Source organism: Bombus pascuorum, chromosome 15 (assembly GCF_905332965.1).
Source record: "Bombus pascuorum chromosome 15, iyBomPasc1.1, whole genome shotgun sequence".
NCBI classification, from domain to species: domain Eukaryota; kingdom Metazoa; phylum Arthropoda; class Insecta; order Hymenoptera; family Apidae; genus Bombus; species Bombus pascuorum.
The window spans coordinates 3,709,692-3,727,449 of NC_083502.1; the positions used below are offsets into that span (position 1 = coordinate 3,709,692).

A 17,758-nucleotide genomic window follows, 5' to 3' on the forward strand; every position below is an offset into this window, starting at 1 on the left:
AAGACAAGGGATTCTTTCTGTAAGAATCAACCATATTCTACCGCGCCGTTCTTCTTCTTTAAAAGAAACCTATTTACAGACCTCATTCATATTCTACTGCATAATAAACAGACCATTGTATTCATTGCGTAATAATTTACCATAAAAATCCACCAAACACCGTTTCCTATTAAAAAAGAGAAAACGTGACTGACCAAATCGATCACATTCTACTGTACAGTACTCGGCTCGCTACACATTTACCCGTCGGTTATTTAAAATAAGACTTGTACCAAGCTAGTTCCTTCATTCATAGAAAGACGTCTGTCTCTGGAAATCAGTTATATTGCGTTATATATTAGACCAATTGTATTAACATCTCGGAAGTTTCAATCAAAAATCTACCGATACCTAATTCCTTTTGCCGAGGGAAGAAAAGTCTGTCTGCTCAAACCACTCTTCTTCTACTGTGCAGTATCCAGACAATGCTGTATCCACTCTTCAGAATCGATTTTCAACGTCCTGAGCTACCGATCTTTCTCTGTCAGTCTTCAAAATTTTAAATTATTATTCTGTGATCTTGTCTGTCTCTGATGTTGCTCTCTGTCCGTCCGTTTGGCAAACGAGTGTCTCTCAAAAATGGTTGTCCGTAGAACATAAGAGGGTCGCTCCGTTCGTGAAACAAAGAAAGTCGTGCTAGCCGTAAAACAAAGAGTCCCTATCCCCCATGAACTCTAGGGAGTTTACATATATATAAAAATTCGCGTAACACGACAGGCTACTGTATCAGATTGCTAATAAAATATGTGAAAATTAATAGACACGCGTATCTGGCTGAATAATTCTGGCACGGTGTATTCAGTGAGGCGAAACAGCTGAACATCCAACTCTATTACACACCAGACTGACACACGCGTCTATTATACGTTACGGTAACGCGTATCTGCCACTCGACGCTCGTTAAGTCGCACGACATCCACTACCCTTACGAATTCCAATTAACATGCTGATATAATAACGACTAGAATATAATACCGAAGAATATATAATATTGTATTCGTTCTATTTTCTAGCATCCTGTTCGCTGATATCTGCGGGTTCACTTCGTTGTCGGATCAGTGCACCGCCGAGGAAGTCGTCAGGCTGTTAAATAAGCTGTTTGCCTGGTTAGTCTATTTTATATCGTTTTTCTCAGCCTTTATTTTTAACATTTTTCTATTTCTCCTATGCTATGTATTTTTCTATTAGAATTTCATTAATCGATAATTTAAAAAAGTTTGTATCAAGACTGTTCGTGATATTTTTTCGTTAAACAACTATACGAGTTGTCGATTTTACATTAGAACCTTTCGATCGAATCTTTGCTTTAGTTTTCTTTGGAAACCGAAGATTTACGAGTAAAACATAACGAATTAAAAAGAGAAGTCATTCGCATGGAAATTCTGTAATCTGTTTGTTACGTTAGCTTCGACACGCTGGCTGCTGAGCACCATTGTCTTCGAATCAAACTACTCGGCGACTGCTATTACTGTGTCTCTGGACTTCCGGAACCGAGACCTGATCACGCTCGTTGTTGCGTGGAAATGGGTTTGGACATGATTAGCGCCATTACGTGAGTCTTTTGTCCTATTAATTGCTACGTGCATCCGATTTCTTTATAGCTTTAATCGCTGACCTATCACACGAGCCTCCTTGCTTCTCCCTTTTCACCGACTTAACACGTTCACCGCTAGTCTTAATTAATTAAATCTTAAAGTTAAGATTAATAATCTGTGGAAGACACGATGTTTGTGTTAAAATAATTTTCAGTGATGTTTATTAAACAGAACTACAGAACCAGATGTATATAAGCGAGTGATATAATTAACAACGTGTGGAAGAATTGTTGATAGTTGGCCAGTTACTCTCAGACTAGACACAGGTAGTGACCCATGATCCTTAAATATCTTGAACTCCACTCTCTATACAGTAACGAGTATGACCTGTGTAAGTGTCCTGATCAAATGCCTGTTTGGGTGTTGTGTAAGAGTATTTGTGCCTATGCGTGTAATATCGTTGTATTCCAACACCTTTCCAATAGATGGGAAAAATAGATGTTTGGGAAGATCGTTAATAAATCGTCGAGAGAATTTATTTTGCAATGAAAGGCAATTAAACCTTAGGGAGAAACTTGCGTCTCTTACAAAACACGCTGCACGCTGTACATCCTTGGAAATATCTCTGCGCTGCAGCTGATTTTATAAGGAAAATAGATAGAATACGAGCTTCTTTCGAGAGTTTCGTTCTGAAAAGAATTTACGATCTGTTTCGTTATAAATCGTCATTATAGAATCCTCGAGAGTGACCGTGTTCGTTTCTACGGCCACCACACTCCGACTAACCTTTTATTCTCCAAGGAAATCATTCCTTTGACAAGACTGGATGTTTTTCAGTCTCATAACGAGAATCCACGTCTCGACAGTCCACGATCTACTTTGACTCGTTTGCTCTGTTTCCGGCTCTTACGACGCTTTCTCTGACCAGCTTCTTCTGCCCCGCCATTTCTTCTATCATACGACGGAAACGCTATTAAACGATAATTCTACGAAAATGCAAGCTACCTGTATAATTTGAAACTACCTGTAGTCACGAGATTAAGAAATACAAAGAAAGCTCTGTTTAGTTTTAACGAGGATCTCCGATGGTACGTTCAACGGCCCAGGAATTTTTCAAACACCCTGTATGTCGTAATTTACCATCGTATCTTTATCGTCGTATCTATCATATTTATTACCATCATATCTTAATCCACTCGCAGGAAAAACGAAGTCTATAACTGGAATTACAATCGCAGTTGAGAAAAAGAATCGTAATTAACTTTTCACTTCCAACAAGCTTCCAACAAGCTTCCAACGAGATCTGACTTTAGAGAATTTTTTAAGCAGCCTACATACCACGATTTTTCACTGAAAATTAACTCGTTTCTCACTGTAAACACAATTCTATTCGCTGCCTTTTTTACGTTAAACCAACTTTCACTGACATGCTGGTCTAGACAGGGGAACTTTCGAAGCACATTGTATATAGTATAATTTCTCATTCACGTTCTTATATAAATAATTTCAAGCAAACAACTCATCCTCTGTAGTTACGATCTTCTCTAACTCACAGTAACAGATCGTACTATTCCATTTTAGAGAAGTCGCAACATTTGAACGCTCTATATGTATTGGATTGGCAACTAAGTGATTGCGGGTTTTGCCAATACCACCTAACGACAAAATCCGCAATCACTCAGTTGCCAACCCAATACTATAATTTCTCATTCGAACTTGCACAGAATTTACATAAAGAAACGAGTTATCCTTTGTGACGATTTCTTTTTTCTTTTTTTAATTAGCAGTAAGAGATCGCGATATTTTATTTTAAAAGAGTTAATCGAAATACGATTCTCACGATGATATTCTCAACATACTTGGTGATAATCTTTTGCAGTTTATATCGAGAGGTTGGTGCGGTGAATGTGAACATGAGAGTGGGAATACACACAGGCAGAGTTCATTGCGGGGTTCTTGGCCTGAGGAAGTGGCAGTTCGACGTTTGGAGCAACGACGTCACCCTGGCCAACTACATGGAAAGCGGCGGAATACCGGGGCGAGTTTCTCCCCTATTTTCTTTTTCCTTCCGGGGCTAAATTTCCAAATGACAAGCCTCGTTCGCGTTGCAGCGAACGTTCAGCGGAGAAACGAATCTCTGACACGGTCTACGACGTATTTTCATAATCTTTCGCCCTCTTTTTACAATAAAAATTCTCGATAAAGAACGAAGGAAAGAATGCGGGAATATCAAGACAAAATTGCTTTTCCTCATCTCAATATCGCGATACGACGATGTAAATCAGCTGCAGGAAAATTTTATTGGCGTTGGCTATTAATTAATATTAAACACTTTGACTGCCACGGTGGTCATTGGTGACTTCAATTTCTTATAATTGTAAAAATTGAATGAAATTTCACAGTTAGGCCATTTTCAATATAACCGATAAATAGAAGATACTTTGAAATCAGTGAAAAGTGCCCCGTTGAACGATTAAACATTTTTATTGGAACATCGATAAAAAAATTGAGAAGAAATCTTGCACCTATCGATGCACTGTGTTAAAACGCTTTGAACATAAACGTGGCTCATCGATACGATCTGGACAAAGGTGGTCACCTTTTTGGTCCGATTCTTAGCAATTTTTCATCCTAACTGTTTAACATTTTTTTATAGCACTCTCTGCAAAATTTTCGTGCCAGCTACGCTTGCCCTTTTTCCTCTGTATTTTGTGTCGCGATCTTTGTCGAATAAGTATATTTCACGGCTCTGGTGAACGGCACTGCGTAAGGTGCGTTGCGAGTGCCATTCTAAAATCTGATACCTTGATTTTTGTTTTTGTTGCTTGTTTATAGAGCATCATCGCGTTTGAAATTGATGTATTTAACAGTAACTCTAAAGCTAATTTTATATACCACTTGTGGGTTCTTTTATGTGTTGTGGAATATGCTATCGTTTGATCTGACAAATCTACAGCACATTTTCCTCTCTTGTGGTCTACAACTACCATTGGTTTATCAGGAGTATAATTTTTTTACCTCTACCATTTCAGCCGCATGTTTCGTCAAAATCATAAAAATACTCGTAATACTGCTTCTTACTAATATATTCTGCACGTTTCAACGATATATTCTACACGTTTTGCCTACGAGGAAATAACAAATGCGAGTGGTTTGTTGAAAGAAACGAAGCCTTGTTACAATATGTCACTGTCAACTGTTAGCAAGGCGCCACGGTGGTCACCCGTGGCCACTAATAAGACAAACGGTCCATCGGGGAAGAACGTTGTCTTACATCATCAATTTCTTATTATTTTGGCATTATATGCTTTGAATAATAAAAATACTCCCATGGCGTCCTCAGCGAAACGCGTGATTTCGGCGTGGCAGTCAAAGTGTTGATGGGAACCTGAGATCTTTAGTATGATTTTAAGATAATTAAAATCGATAATTCAATTTCTAATGATATTAATTAATAACGCGACAACAACGTTAAAATCCGCGGGATTAATGGCGAATTAAAGAAGCTGACAAACAGAGAGTCGTGATTTATTTTTCAAAAATCTCGATCGATGAAGTGTACCGTCGTGTTGGAAATGACGAGCTGCGATTATTTCTGTACAGACGAGTACATATCACGAAAGAAACACTGGACTGTCTTGATGGTGTCTATGAGGTGGAAGAGGGTCATGGGGGCGAGAGAAACGCGTATCTGAAGGAGCACGATATCAAAACCTACCTAATTGTCCCCGGAGACACGTATAAGGGTAACTTACCCTCGTCTGGGCTGAGGAAAGGTTTGCCAGCGAATGGCAACGTGTCGAAAGAGATGAGAGTGATGGGACACGGTTCGCAACACGGAAAACAGAACAAGTAACTGGTTCATTGTCTCTTTCCATTTTTCTTCTTCCCTTTTCGTTTTTTCTCCCTTCCTTGTGAAAATAATTTTAAACCAACGCGTGTGGATTTTCCTAAGCTTCGTACATTCCGAAATCGTAAGTTTCTTCGGAATACGAATCTTCAATAAGAAAGTTAATTGTTTTATTTTATTATATCAAATAAATATCGTTATTTATTTACTTATTATTTTGTACATATTAAATAATATATTTCTACGGATCGTGTGAAACGGTCGATTGTATAATTTCCAGGGGTTGGGAAATCGAAAGGAAAATTTTCAAGACTTAAGTCGCGACGGATGTTTGATTTATGAAATTTTCAGTTTTCCAATGTAAGAAGTTTCTCTTGTACGGACCTTTCTGTATCGGTTATTAATCCTGCGACAGATTAGGGTTTGGCGAGACGACCGAGGCGAAAAAGGACCCGGAGGACGAAGTGAACGAGTACCTGATGAGAGCAATCGACGCCAGGAGCATAGATCGATTAAGAGCGGAGTATTGTACACCTTTTGTTCTAACTTTTCGTCTGCCTGACGTAGAAGGGAAGGTAAATGCAAATTCTTGTCCCCTTCCTGTTGATCAATTTATTTGAAGGATTCGTATAAATTTATCATTCCTAAAATAATTTATCTTTCCTCTAAAAGATTCTCAATAATTTACTGCCGTAAGATCGTGCAATAATTTTGATAAATTACGCCATTTTGCGTTCGTTTTTGGCTTCCTTTTATTCTTTTCTTATTATTGTCATTATTTTTTAACACGTTCACGCCGACGCTGCTATTTTAATACTCTGCTTGTATTCGTGTTTGTAATATGTTTACAACGTTGAATAGTTATTTTTTTAAATAAATCCTACTTTTTTTCAATTAATGTACGTTAAATTCCCATTATTTAAACGTTTAACTATATGGCAATTTATTCTGGTTACTAAACTAACTACATTTTTGCTGGTACGCAATGGAACGTTCAAGCGTGAGCCACCGGTGGTACACGCCGTCTGATGGGAGACTCGAGCGTGAGCCACCGGTGGCGCACGCCGCCCGAACGTGTTAAATCAAGTTCTCGCTCAAAATCAAAGTGATCTAATCTACTGTTGAATAAACGGAATAACATTCGAGGATTTTGTTCGTAAGAAAATTGGGAAAGTGCTATGTATCCGCGAAGATTTCGAAGAAGAAGAAACCATTTATTTGCAAACCATTTGTTGCAGTATTCGCGCGAAAGGGACAGAATGCTCTCGGCATATTTCGTCTGCTCCGGCTTCGTCTACATGGTCGTCGTGATTGCTATAGCGATCACTCTACGAGGGTAAATCTGTCCATTCTGCTAATTAAACCATCGATCAACTAGACTTTGTCCAAGTTTTCCTTTGCCTCATATTGGAAGCTAATGATTTTCAAAAGTTTGTAATGCCATTGGAATTTCGGAAAATTCTCTTTTATTTCGATTCTACTGAAATTCAACGAAGATATACGTAAATCGAACCATATTCCCGTACTAACTATATTCCCAAATTTTTCGGTTCCATGTCGCTGTTATGCTTTGAACAGCCACTACCAGATGAACGAACATGATTTCTGTTGATATAGTTCGTCAGAAATAGGATAATAGCATTTAGAAAAATATGTAACAGTCAGAAATGGGAAAGATCGTGGAAAGGTCCGATATTGGTTTCAGTTACGATTCTAACATCTGTTATCGTATCGGTTCTGTATCCGCGTATTTCGAAGTGCTTCTATATCGACAGAAACGGTTCTATTGACCGAGGAAAAGCGAAGTCTCCAGAGGCTTTCATAACGGTTACGAAATTGAATCATTTTTCAGGAGTGGATACTTTTACACGTGTGTGATAGTGAGCACGTTGATCATCGCCACAATCAATGGGATACTACTGGCAGAGATGAACGAGGTGAGACTCTCGCTTGGACTATCGTCCTTTTCTGCTATCCGTGGGCAAAGAATTCTTCAAACGAATTTGAGGAATCGCGTTGCAACGTGCATCGCGAGCAAATCGATCGCATTCGCTCTTTGGAATCTTGCCACTTCCTCTTGACCTTGAATTCGTGGCGTGATTCCAGGTCACAATGCCGAGGTCGTTAATCGTGTCTCGTACATACGTCGCTGGCGATTACATAAGTCGTGGTATTTGTCCCTTGCATGCGATGAAAAATTTCGACGAAACAAAGAAAGAAAGAAGGAAAAGCAGAGAAAAAATTTCTATGGAATTTCGCTGGCACGGTATTTTCGAAATATTACGCGTTCCACGATTACTTCCAACGATTTCATTAACACCTAATGACAAAATCCGCAATCACTTAGTAGCCAGTCCAATAGAATGAAAAACATGACAAAAACAAACAACCATAGGTTGCACTATTAGGTGGAAGGATTCCTACAAATTTTCAGTGACAGTATTTTCCAAATTTCGTTGGAGAATTTTTATCAAAGAAAACACTAGAAATTAGAGAATAGTAGAGTTTTGTAACTGAACGAGAATAATTTACTTCGACGATAATACACCGTTTCAGAGATTTTCCAGCCAATCTATTCGAAAGAGAATAAGACTATAATCTGAAGATTTGAAGAGATCAAATCTTTCAAACTACGTAGACGATGTACGAGACGTTGAAATTCTGTTTCTTTAGACAATGCCACGGTATCTGCGGGATTTTGCGGTGCACGTGTTCGAGAATCGAGGAGTCGCTCAGGTGTTAGCCACGTGTGTCGTGTTTCTCACTTTCGCCACAGCTTTATCGCCGTTGGTAAGCTCACGTTATTACAGTACTACACACACTATACGTTCTAACATTATGCTAGTGCTCCAAGGTAATACAGCTTGCTTATACTAGAGACATTTGTTGACGCATGTTTATTACTCGCAAACAGTTTGTTAATAACGAAAACAGATAAATCTGTTCAAATTATTTCGTTATACTCGACCAGCTTTTTATCTTTAGCTTCTTCCATCTAAACCAGAAGAAAGATTTTAGATACCGATGAACGATAGCCATCCATAGAGATATGTATAACTTTATGTGCTAAACTAGATTAGCTGCGTAGTAATGATACATGTGAGGTGATTATTAGGCCGTGGTAATTTCCTAGTTGTGTCTGACCGGTATAGTTGTGGGTGTAGATGGCGCTGAGGGTTTTACTGCTGCATTTTTCTTCTCATTTTTGATGCCGCGGAAGAAAAATTGGACTCCGGATCGCCGGGATTTGAACCCGCGTTCCGAACGTTCGTAACCTAAGGTGCTAACCACTGCGCTGCCGTTATTTTTCTTTTTTTTTTTTTTTTTTTTCATGATGTTTATTAACGCAGAAAATAATTATTACATATGTATGGTATCGTAGGGGTATTGTGGGGTGGATTAGGCAAAAGTACCGATACGTGTCGGTACCACATAGCCATACAACGTTATGTGTGTCTGAATTACACTTTTTTGGCATTACAATTTATAATTTGGATTTAAGTCGCTGTAGAGCGGTGCCTATATATGATATTATTTTTTCTTTCTATCTCTGTCCTGAAAACCTGGTCGCAAAAGCAGGGCAGTACTGCGCTGCCGTCGTCCGACACTAGTTAGCGTCGAGTAGTGGTATTTTGCTGTCCAGTGCCGCCAAACATGTATGCGAATACGAGTGTATGGAAGTATGTATGCGCGCGGCGTCCCGAAAGCAAAGGAATGCGAACTGTTCAGTCAGTTAACAGTCTGGTATGGAAGAAAGTGCTGAGACACTCGATGAATATCCTTGGAATCGTTTATCAAATAAATATGGAACTATTTTAAAATAAATTCCAAGTGTAAGCTTAGCGTTCCTATACCATTATTTCGGCAATTAAGATCCAAAATTATCAACACCATCTAACAATTTACTTACGATATATCTTGAGCAAGTAGCCTATTTGTTAACGAACTATGAATATCGAACGCTGTATTGCTGAATGTCGTTCGTTATTTAGCTTCGTCTATATTCCCTATCGCGTAGTAATATGGACGTACAGTGTAGAGAAATCCACTGTAATATCAACGATTGCAAGTATTCCACCAGCTCGGTATAGTATTGTCTGAAAGCTGGTGTAATTCCTCAAAATCCGACAGAATCTCGCGCAGCGTATTATTAGGAGAAAATTCATGAGAGTGGCTATCGATCATCATTTAATACTAGGTATATATAATGAAATAGATAGCTATAACCATCATCCATCATCGACGAATCTATAAATCCATTGATCTGGCAGAGAATATGAACGACATTGGCCTACGATCTCATTAGAATTCCATTTTTCCTCGACTACTTGACACATAGAAAACTATTAAGCACGTATAGAGTATTAACGGTATTATGAAACTAAGAAAACTCTACAAGTTTCTTTCCTATTTTACAAGTACAACTTTTATACAAACTACTGATAACACTGTAATACTATTGCCATATCTACAGGAATTAAAGTTTCTAGATTATTAGCAACATATCATGGATCTAAAATATATTTTAATGTTACTTTTATTTGATCAATTGGTTTCATTTTAATATTCGCAATTGGAGGATTAACAGGAGCAATATTATCTAACTCACCAATTGATATTATCTTACATGATACATACTATGTAGTAGGACATTTTTATTATGTTTTACCTATAGGAGCAATTTTTGCAATCGTTACAAAATTAATTCATTGATATCCACTAGTTAACTGGATTAATACTTAAAAATTCAATGTATTATAATATTTATTGAAGTAAATATAACGTTCTTTTCACAACACTTTTTAGGATTAATAGCTACACCTCGACGATATTCAGATTATCCTGATTCTTATTATTGTTGAAATTTAATTTCTTCTATTGGAGCAATAATTTCTATAAATTGAATATTGTTCTTAATTTTTATTATTTTTGAAAGATCAATCGCTTGGTTGTCAACCCAATAGAAACTATTTGTACAAAGTTGTGTTACCTACAATTTGTTAAGCTGATATTAGAAAACATTTGAAACTTTACGATTAGGATCATAAATATGTATAGTACGAATACGTAAAGACAAGACGTGATGATACCAAACTTGGTCAAACCAAGGCCAACCGTAGTGGAAACCATACGTCGTTCTTCAACTTCTGCACGCCAAATAGTTCAGCAAACGTGGTAAGAGGCTGATTTAAAAATAGTTGAAGATATATTTGGAGCTTGTTCAACCTTTTGTGGTAACAGTTTTAAATTTGGAACGTGGGTGGCGAAAATTGCCAGGGAACTAAATATAAAAATACATGTTGGTGGACGAGTGCATGAAAGCGTTGGAAAACATGCGCGATCGATGAATGAATTTGCGCGTGTTTGGTAGACCGGGTCAGTTTCTAATCGAAAGAACAATTAAAAGTACGTAACATCGGACAATCGATGGATCGTTTTGCATTTTACATGGTTCGGTTTCATTTTCATCGATCCTTTTCGCATCGTTTGATCGAGAAAGAAGAAGCTTTTAGGAGGGAAAAATTGGAAACGAGATGGAAACTGATTGATTTGTTTTCTGATTGCAGGTAACACTGGAAGATGGTCACGTGTGTGGGAACGTGACGTCTTCATTGACCGAGTGGCCAGATAATTCAAGCGTAACGTTCCAGAGTATCGACACGCCCGTCGATGTTTGCTATTACACTGTCTTTGCTGACGTAAGTAACTGTGATCGATTCGATGTGCCCAGCCGCGAAGCTCCACCTTGAATTAACTCGGGATTAACCGGAAACGGGATGGCTGCTACTTGTGTGGAACTCAGACCGCGTTCCCAAGCTACGTCAAAATCGTTTCCATGCACATGCACGCGATTCGATGACTCTGTGCTTTAATCTAACTTCAGTTTACACGAGTTTACACTAATGAAGTTTGTATGGATCTTCAAAGATAATTGCACAAGTCTAAATTAAGCTTGTTCTGACCTAGCCTAGTGAAACTATACTATCAATCGAAATCTAAATGAGCTATTTACTCGGTTTGCTGATTAATGCAAACTGATTAATTCGAGAGGGACAACACTTTTAAATCGAAGACAAAATGAGTCGAGCGTAGGATTAGTTAAGCTTAACCTAGTTTGAGGTCTTTAGCTGAGCCATACCGATTCAAACCTAGTTAAATTAAGCCGAATTATGTGAAATCTAGCTATACAAATCGAGTTAAACTGAGTCGAATCTAGTCAATTCGAGTCATACTGAGTCAAATCCAGCTAAAAGTCTGAGCCAAAGTGACTCAAACCTAGACAAGTTGAGCCAAACTGAGTCAAACCTAGCTAATTCGAGGCAAACCGAGTCAAACCTAGCTAATTCGAGGCAAACTGAGTCAAATTCAGCTGAAGTCGAGGCAAACTGAGTCAAATTCAGCTGAAGTCGAGGCAAACTGAGTCAAACCTAGCTAAAGTCGAGCCAAACTGAGTCAAACCTAGTTAAAGTCGAGCCAAAGCGACTCAAACCTAGACAAGTTGAACCAAACGCAGTCAAACCTAACTGATTCCAAGCCAAAGTGAGTCAAAGCTAGCTAAATCGAGTAAACGAGTCAAACCTAGCGAAGAGAAGTCAAAGGGAGTCGAATCTAATTGAGTCAGGTTGTAATTTAAAACGCCTATTATTGCTATTCCTATATCTGTGTCCCTATTATCCCTAGATTTCTGCATCTATACGTAATAACACATTAATTTCGTATGATATATGTTACAGCTTTTTCCGGTACTAGTGATGCTAGTTATGATAACCTGCGCTGTCTATCAGATTTTAACATCGGTGTTCAAAGTAGCTATACTAAGCCTAGTAGTCGCTTGCTATTTATCCATCAGCATCTACGAAGCCATACACGAAAGAGATGTAGAATTGACTGGAAGATGGTTAGCAGGTGTTTTGGTGATTTTCTTTATGACGTGTCTCATTGCCCATTCCCAACACACAGAAGCTACTTACAGGTAATATCTTTCACTCGCAATAAAATTAATACTCAGACCCATTAACAAGTAATGATTCGTCATAATCTCACTCATCGTTTCTCTAAATTGGGGTGAACTTCTCGGAAAGCTTCCAAATTGAAATAAAATGCCAAGATTCCTCTCAATCGCTATTTCTTCGAATTGGGAAATATAACGAATGAAAAGGTCTGTTGGTAAATGCAGGTTGGACTTCTTATGGAAGTTGCAAGCAACTGAGGAGAAAGAAGAAATGGAGCACCTGAAAGCCTACAACCAAAAGCTGCTGGCCAACATACTTCCGGAACACGTGGCTGCCCACTTCTTATCTACGGTTAATTCAGACGTAAGAACGTTAATAATCTATTTATACAAAAGGAATCATATAAATTTTATCGGGCGATAATTAAGATTCACCAAGACCAACAAAATCTATGACTTTTTCTATCGTAATTATAGTAAACTATGAAACTAATAGACTAATAATAAACTGTAAGCTTTTCTACTGAAGATATCTCGTATCTGCCACTTAATAGAAACTAGAAAAACAAACGTTGAAAATCTCAAGTGAAAATCTCAACTGTGATAGTTAAACGAACTGTCTTGAATTCCATAGTGGAAAATTGGGTGTCCTGATATTTTTAATTGGATCGCAATTCTTCTCTGCCCGCCAGCTTATCAACATTCTTCCATGTAATTAACGATTGCAGGAATTGTACCACGAGCAGTGCGACTTCGTTTGCATAATGTTCGCCTCGATACCTAACTTTTCCGAGTTTTACGTGGAGCTCGAGGCGAATAACGAGGGCGTCGAGTGTCTCAGGCTGTTGAACGAGATCATCGCCGATTTCGACGAGCTTCTAGCTGAAGAGCCGTACAAATACATCGAGAAGATCAAGAGCACTGGTGCCACGTATATGGCTGCATCCGGTGAGAACCTACACCACCAACTCTCCCTTTCTTGTTTTTTCTTTTTTTTTCTTTTTCTTTTTTTTTTTGTACACCTCTCTTCTACCCGATTACACTATTCAACGAGGCACTGATTAAAATTCGCAACGTCGTATCTCCCGTGTTTCTCTTCCTTTTTCCTATTGCTACATATTTTTTAATGCCAACAGAGGACCAGCTTTATCTTTTTCAGGGAAAAAACTACATATCTTCCGTGTCACAGGCTACCGCTCTGTTCTATACATTTTTTTTTATTTATTTTTTTTTTTGTTTATATTTTCGAATCTATTCGACAAATCTTTCGCGACCTAGTTTGTTTATTGTTTGTTTCGTTTTTCGAAAATTCCGAATTCTTCGTGATGAAACATTGGGAAATATTTTGCAAGTTTTTCTTTTTACAGAAGAATTGGGTATTTTTTAAAGAGACCACATTTTCTCATTGCTGAATATGCAGTGATTCAAAGTATATGTTACGTTATTGCTGATGTATTGCGTTAAATCTGTCCAAGCATCTCGTTGTAAATTTGTTTATCGGAAGAATTCGAGCATTTTCCTGGCCATTTATTTGAAGAGAAAAGAGAAGCCCGGCAATTTTTAATCTTTTAAGAGAATTTTCTTTGTACTGTTTCGGTAGGATTAACGAAGAACACCTGCGACATGAAAGATTACAAACACGTGACCGCGATGGCGGACTACGCGCTCAGGATACGCGAACAGCTGGCGTCTGTTAATGAACACAGCTTTAACAACTTCCGGTTGCGTGTGGGCATCAATATTGGACCGGTAACGTCGATCAATTTCGCACTAACTATACGACACTCGTTGAAACATCTCCCTTCGCCCTGAACTAAACACTCGGCAAAATTCTATAAACTTCAACAGAACATGAGTATTAAACAAACTCCTTGAAATTCCTCTACTCCAAAATAAAGTTCAAATTTCCTACATTCTACAAATTGGGTAATCTCGACAAACCAACTTTTGAAACTGTCTTGGGGTATAATAAAATGCGGCATATATTGGGTTTGCCAATATATCTAAAGTAAAAATCGAATATTCACAAAAAAAAAAGAATGAGATCCCATTAAACAAATGTTTGAACCTATTCTCATAAACGGTGAACCATAGAACGAAAAATTTCTCCAGACTAGAAAATTAAATTTCCACAAATGAGAAGCCCCAGTAAACAAACTTTTTCTCCTTTCCTTGTATACGATAGAACTTAAAAAAAAAGAAAGAAAAAATGCATTTGGAAAACGGGTGCAGAGTAAAAATCAAATTTGTCGGAGAAGAAATCCCAGTGGCTGATATATTTTTTTTGAACTTGTTCCAATGTAGGTCGTCGCCGGGGTGATAGGCGCCCGAAAGCCGCAATACGATATTTGGGGTAACGCGGTAAATGTGGCCTCGAGGATGGAATCTACAGGCGTGTTGGATGGGATTCAGGTCACCCAGGAAGTTCGCGACATCCTAATCACCAAAGGATATCCGCTCACCTGTCGTGGTACCATTCAGGTGAAAGGCAAGGGTAGCATGGTCACTTATTTCCTGGATGGTCCTCGTGAGCCGACCAAGGCCAACAATATCTACAGCAATAGCAACGAGGAGAAAATCAGCTGTGTGACGAATGGCAATTTCGACGGACCTGTCTCGCCTAACGTCGACGTTTGAACTATCTTTTTATCTCGTATGGTCCATAGGGACCGAGAGAGAATTTATGGAACGAGAACAACATTTTTCTGTAGGGGAAAAAATATTCCTATTTTCCGGATGTGCGAAGAATTTTCGAACGGCGAAAAACGATGGTAAATGGGAAAAAGATACGCTGTCTTTTGGGTGAAAGATAGTCGACTTCTGGATTCAGCTTCGTTATTTTTGCTGAAGCAAAAAAAAAAGTTTGAGAAAAGAAAGGAATCCAAAAGCAAATAAAGAAAATGCAAAATTACGCAGAGGAAATCAAACGGACTCTCAGAGGAAATTCAAAGAAATCAAAATTCAAAGGAATTTAGCTTTTTAACGAAAACACGATGGAACGATAGTTGTGGCAACGTTGCAACGAGAAATCATGTTTATAGACACGAAACAGACAGACGATAATAATCGTTTCCTATATTGCTTCGTGTTCTTTCTCCGATCGATAGAAGCAAGACAAATTCATTGGAAATATAAATGATATCGTGTCCGAAGTCGAAGATGAGAGGAGAGATCAAGATCCTATGCATAGTATTTTTCCAAACAGTCCAATCATCTGTACGCTACTTAACCGTTAGAAGATTCAGAGAGGAGAAATTCGAACGCAGTTTAGAAACTTGGATTCTAGTGGAGAAATAGAAGAGAGAAACATTGACGTTAGAACTACTTAACCCGTGGGAAGAAGATTTCTCTTTTTGTCGTTAATATTGGGTTGGCAACTAAGTGATTGCGGATTTTATCAATGCAACCTAATGAGAAAATCCGCAATCACTTAGTTGCCAACCCAATAGAAACACGCGAGTGTTCTTTCAAGAATATCGATATTCCTCGCAAAGTCTTAAACTTCTTTTTTTTTCTAACACTCTGTATATATCACGTTATCATTATTTTCATGATATTTAGAGATATGGTATCTAGAGGTTGGTAATTCTAGTGTTAAATTATTTCGCTGTCTGTTGCCTGTCCTACGATCCACCGACTACCGTCTCCGATGACGATGAGAATCGATTTCTAAGATTCGTCGAGTAGTTGCGAGTGGAACACGCAGGCGAGAAATCGTGTAAGCTCAAACTAACTTCCACTATGTATCTCACCAATACAGCGCACTATATACAGCATCGTTAATAGCGCGTGTCGTACTTAAGCCGTATCTCGCTATTCTCTCTGATTAGCTGCTTCGGTTGCATTCTAATCTGGGGAATATGATCCTTCTAAGTTGTCAGCCATATCAATTTACAGGCTTTGAGATCAAGTAACTAATTCAGTGGTCAAATATCGTAATGGGATGTATATCCGCGGAATGTAATCGCTCGAGTACCGAGAATCGTGCACGATTCGACGAATTGGTTTTCCAAGAGGATTGCAATTTAGAAAATTGGTTCTCTAAAGGGAAGATATTAAGAAAGTATAATTTGACAAATTTCTCTCTTTTTTGTTTCGTTTTATTTAAGGTATGTGGTCGAACTAGTGGATAAGATCTGTAGAAATTTATTCAGAGAGCTGTAATTCTACGGAAAGGTTCGATAATCGCGTTCGATTTGAATAAATTTTCAAATAATTTTCCAACTTCCCACTTTTCTAATTTTCAAATGATCCCACGATCGATTGTCCTGGTTTTCGAATAGCCCGCGTTCCAGCTTTCCACTTACAACGTACCAAGAAAAATATAATCTTCGATATGGTTGGAGCGGTGGCGGTTCCCAGAAGATCGTATCCATCTGTTCGAACGATATTTGACCAGGCGAAAAGACGCGATTAAAAAGATTCAAAGGTTGTAATTTGATATCTGGCTGTCAGCTCGTTACGCCCATTCTTCTAGTCAATACACGAAAGATTAATAGGAGAAGCTCGATACAACGAAACCGTGGCTGGGTTCTTCGTACTGAAATTTCGTTGGAGAAGAAAACAGAGCGAGATGGGACCACGGCAAGTTTCTACGAATGAGTTCACGGCGAAGACGAACGAAAGAAAGAAAAAAGAGAAAGAAATCTGCTCGAAGAAAAGAGAAAAAAAGACTCACTATTTTTACATTTCTCTTTTTTTAACTCTAATTCATCGACAAGATTAATCGTCGATTAATGAGTTTTTTAATCTCGTGTAAAGATCATCTTCTATATATATACCTATACATATATATACATAGAATATATATTTAAAAACATATATATATATATATATATATATATATATATTCTGAAAATATTTTAGATAAGAGAATACACGCGTTTCTGCACAGTGTAATTTGGTCTGATAGTAGATAGTGTTTATCGACTAAACAATGCCGCGTATGGTTGCACTAACGATACCTTCTAAGCAACCGCAACTGTGTTCTATGAGTCAATAACGTGTTACTACAGAATTCTTTCGCAACTTTCTGTTCATTCGGTGAAAAATGTAGTAATACGATTTTTTATCCTTTTCGATAAAATGGGAAATATTTTATTGAAAATATTTCCAATATAGAACGTAGTACTACGTTTATCGAGACTTTACGTTTATTAGGAGATTCGTGACTGTCGCTAAGCGGATTCTCACAGTTCGCACTGTTCTACGTAATACTGTTCGAAGCTTTCGGGTGGAAATTCAAAAGGAACCTGTTTCCAACGTTTCGCCAGCATTGCGACCGACAGCGACGAGCCAGGACACGAACACAATTCACCGCCTTTTTAAACTGTGAAGCAGCTGGTTTTTTTTTATTTTATTTTGGTTATTTTACAATTTGTC

General features: G+C 38.1%; 1 protein-coding gene across 1 annotated transcript in view; it reads left to right on the top strand.

The window, feature by feature from the left end:
- LOC132914713 (adenylate cyclase type 6) overlaps positions 1-15,962 on the top strand; it is a 90,297-nt gene extending 74,335 nt beyond the window's left edge. The window contains exons 9-22 of the mRNA XM_060974052.1: positions 1,053-1,145; positions 1,445-1,591; positions 3,454-3,612; positions 5,178-5,426; positions 5,840-5,999; positions 6,663-6,760; positions 7,277-7,361; positions 8,098-8,214; positions 10,992-11,123; positions 12,159-12,397; positions 12,602-12,740; positions 13,105-13,324; positions 13,977-14,125; positions 14,681-15,962. Coding sequence (XP_060830035.1) covers positions 1,053-1,145; positions 1,445-1,591; positions 3,454-3,612; positions 5,178-5,426; positions 5,840-5,999; positions 6,663-6,760; positions 7,277-7,361; positions 8,098-8,214; positions 10,992-11,123; positions 12,159-12,397; positions 12,602-12,740; positions 13,105-13,324; positions 13,977-14,125; positions 14,681-15,013 — 2,320 coding nt within the window. The 3' untranslated portion in view covers positions 15,014-15,962. The remainder of the gene's footprint in view (positions 1-1,052; positions 1,146-1,444; positions 1,592-3,453; positions 3,613-5,177; positions 5,427-5,839; positions 6,000-6,662; positions 6,761-7,276; positions 7,362-8,097; positions 8,215-10,991; positions 11,124-12,158; positions 12,398-12,601; positions 12,741-13,104; positions 13,325-13,976; positions 14,126-14,680) is intronic.
- The last annotated feature ends 1,796 nt before the right edge of the window (positions 15,963-17,758 follow it).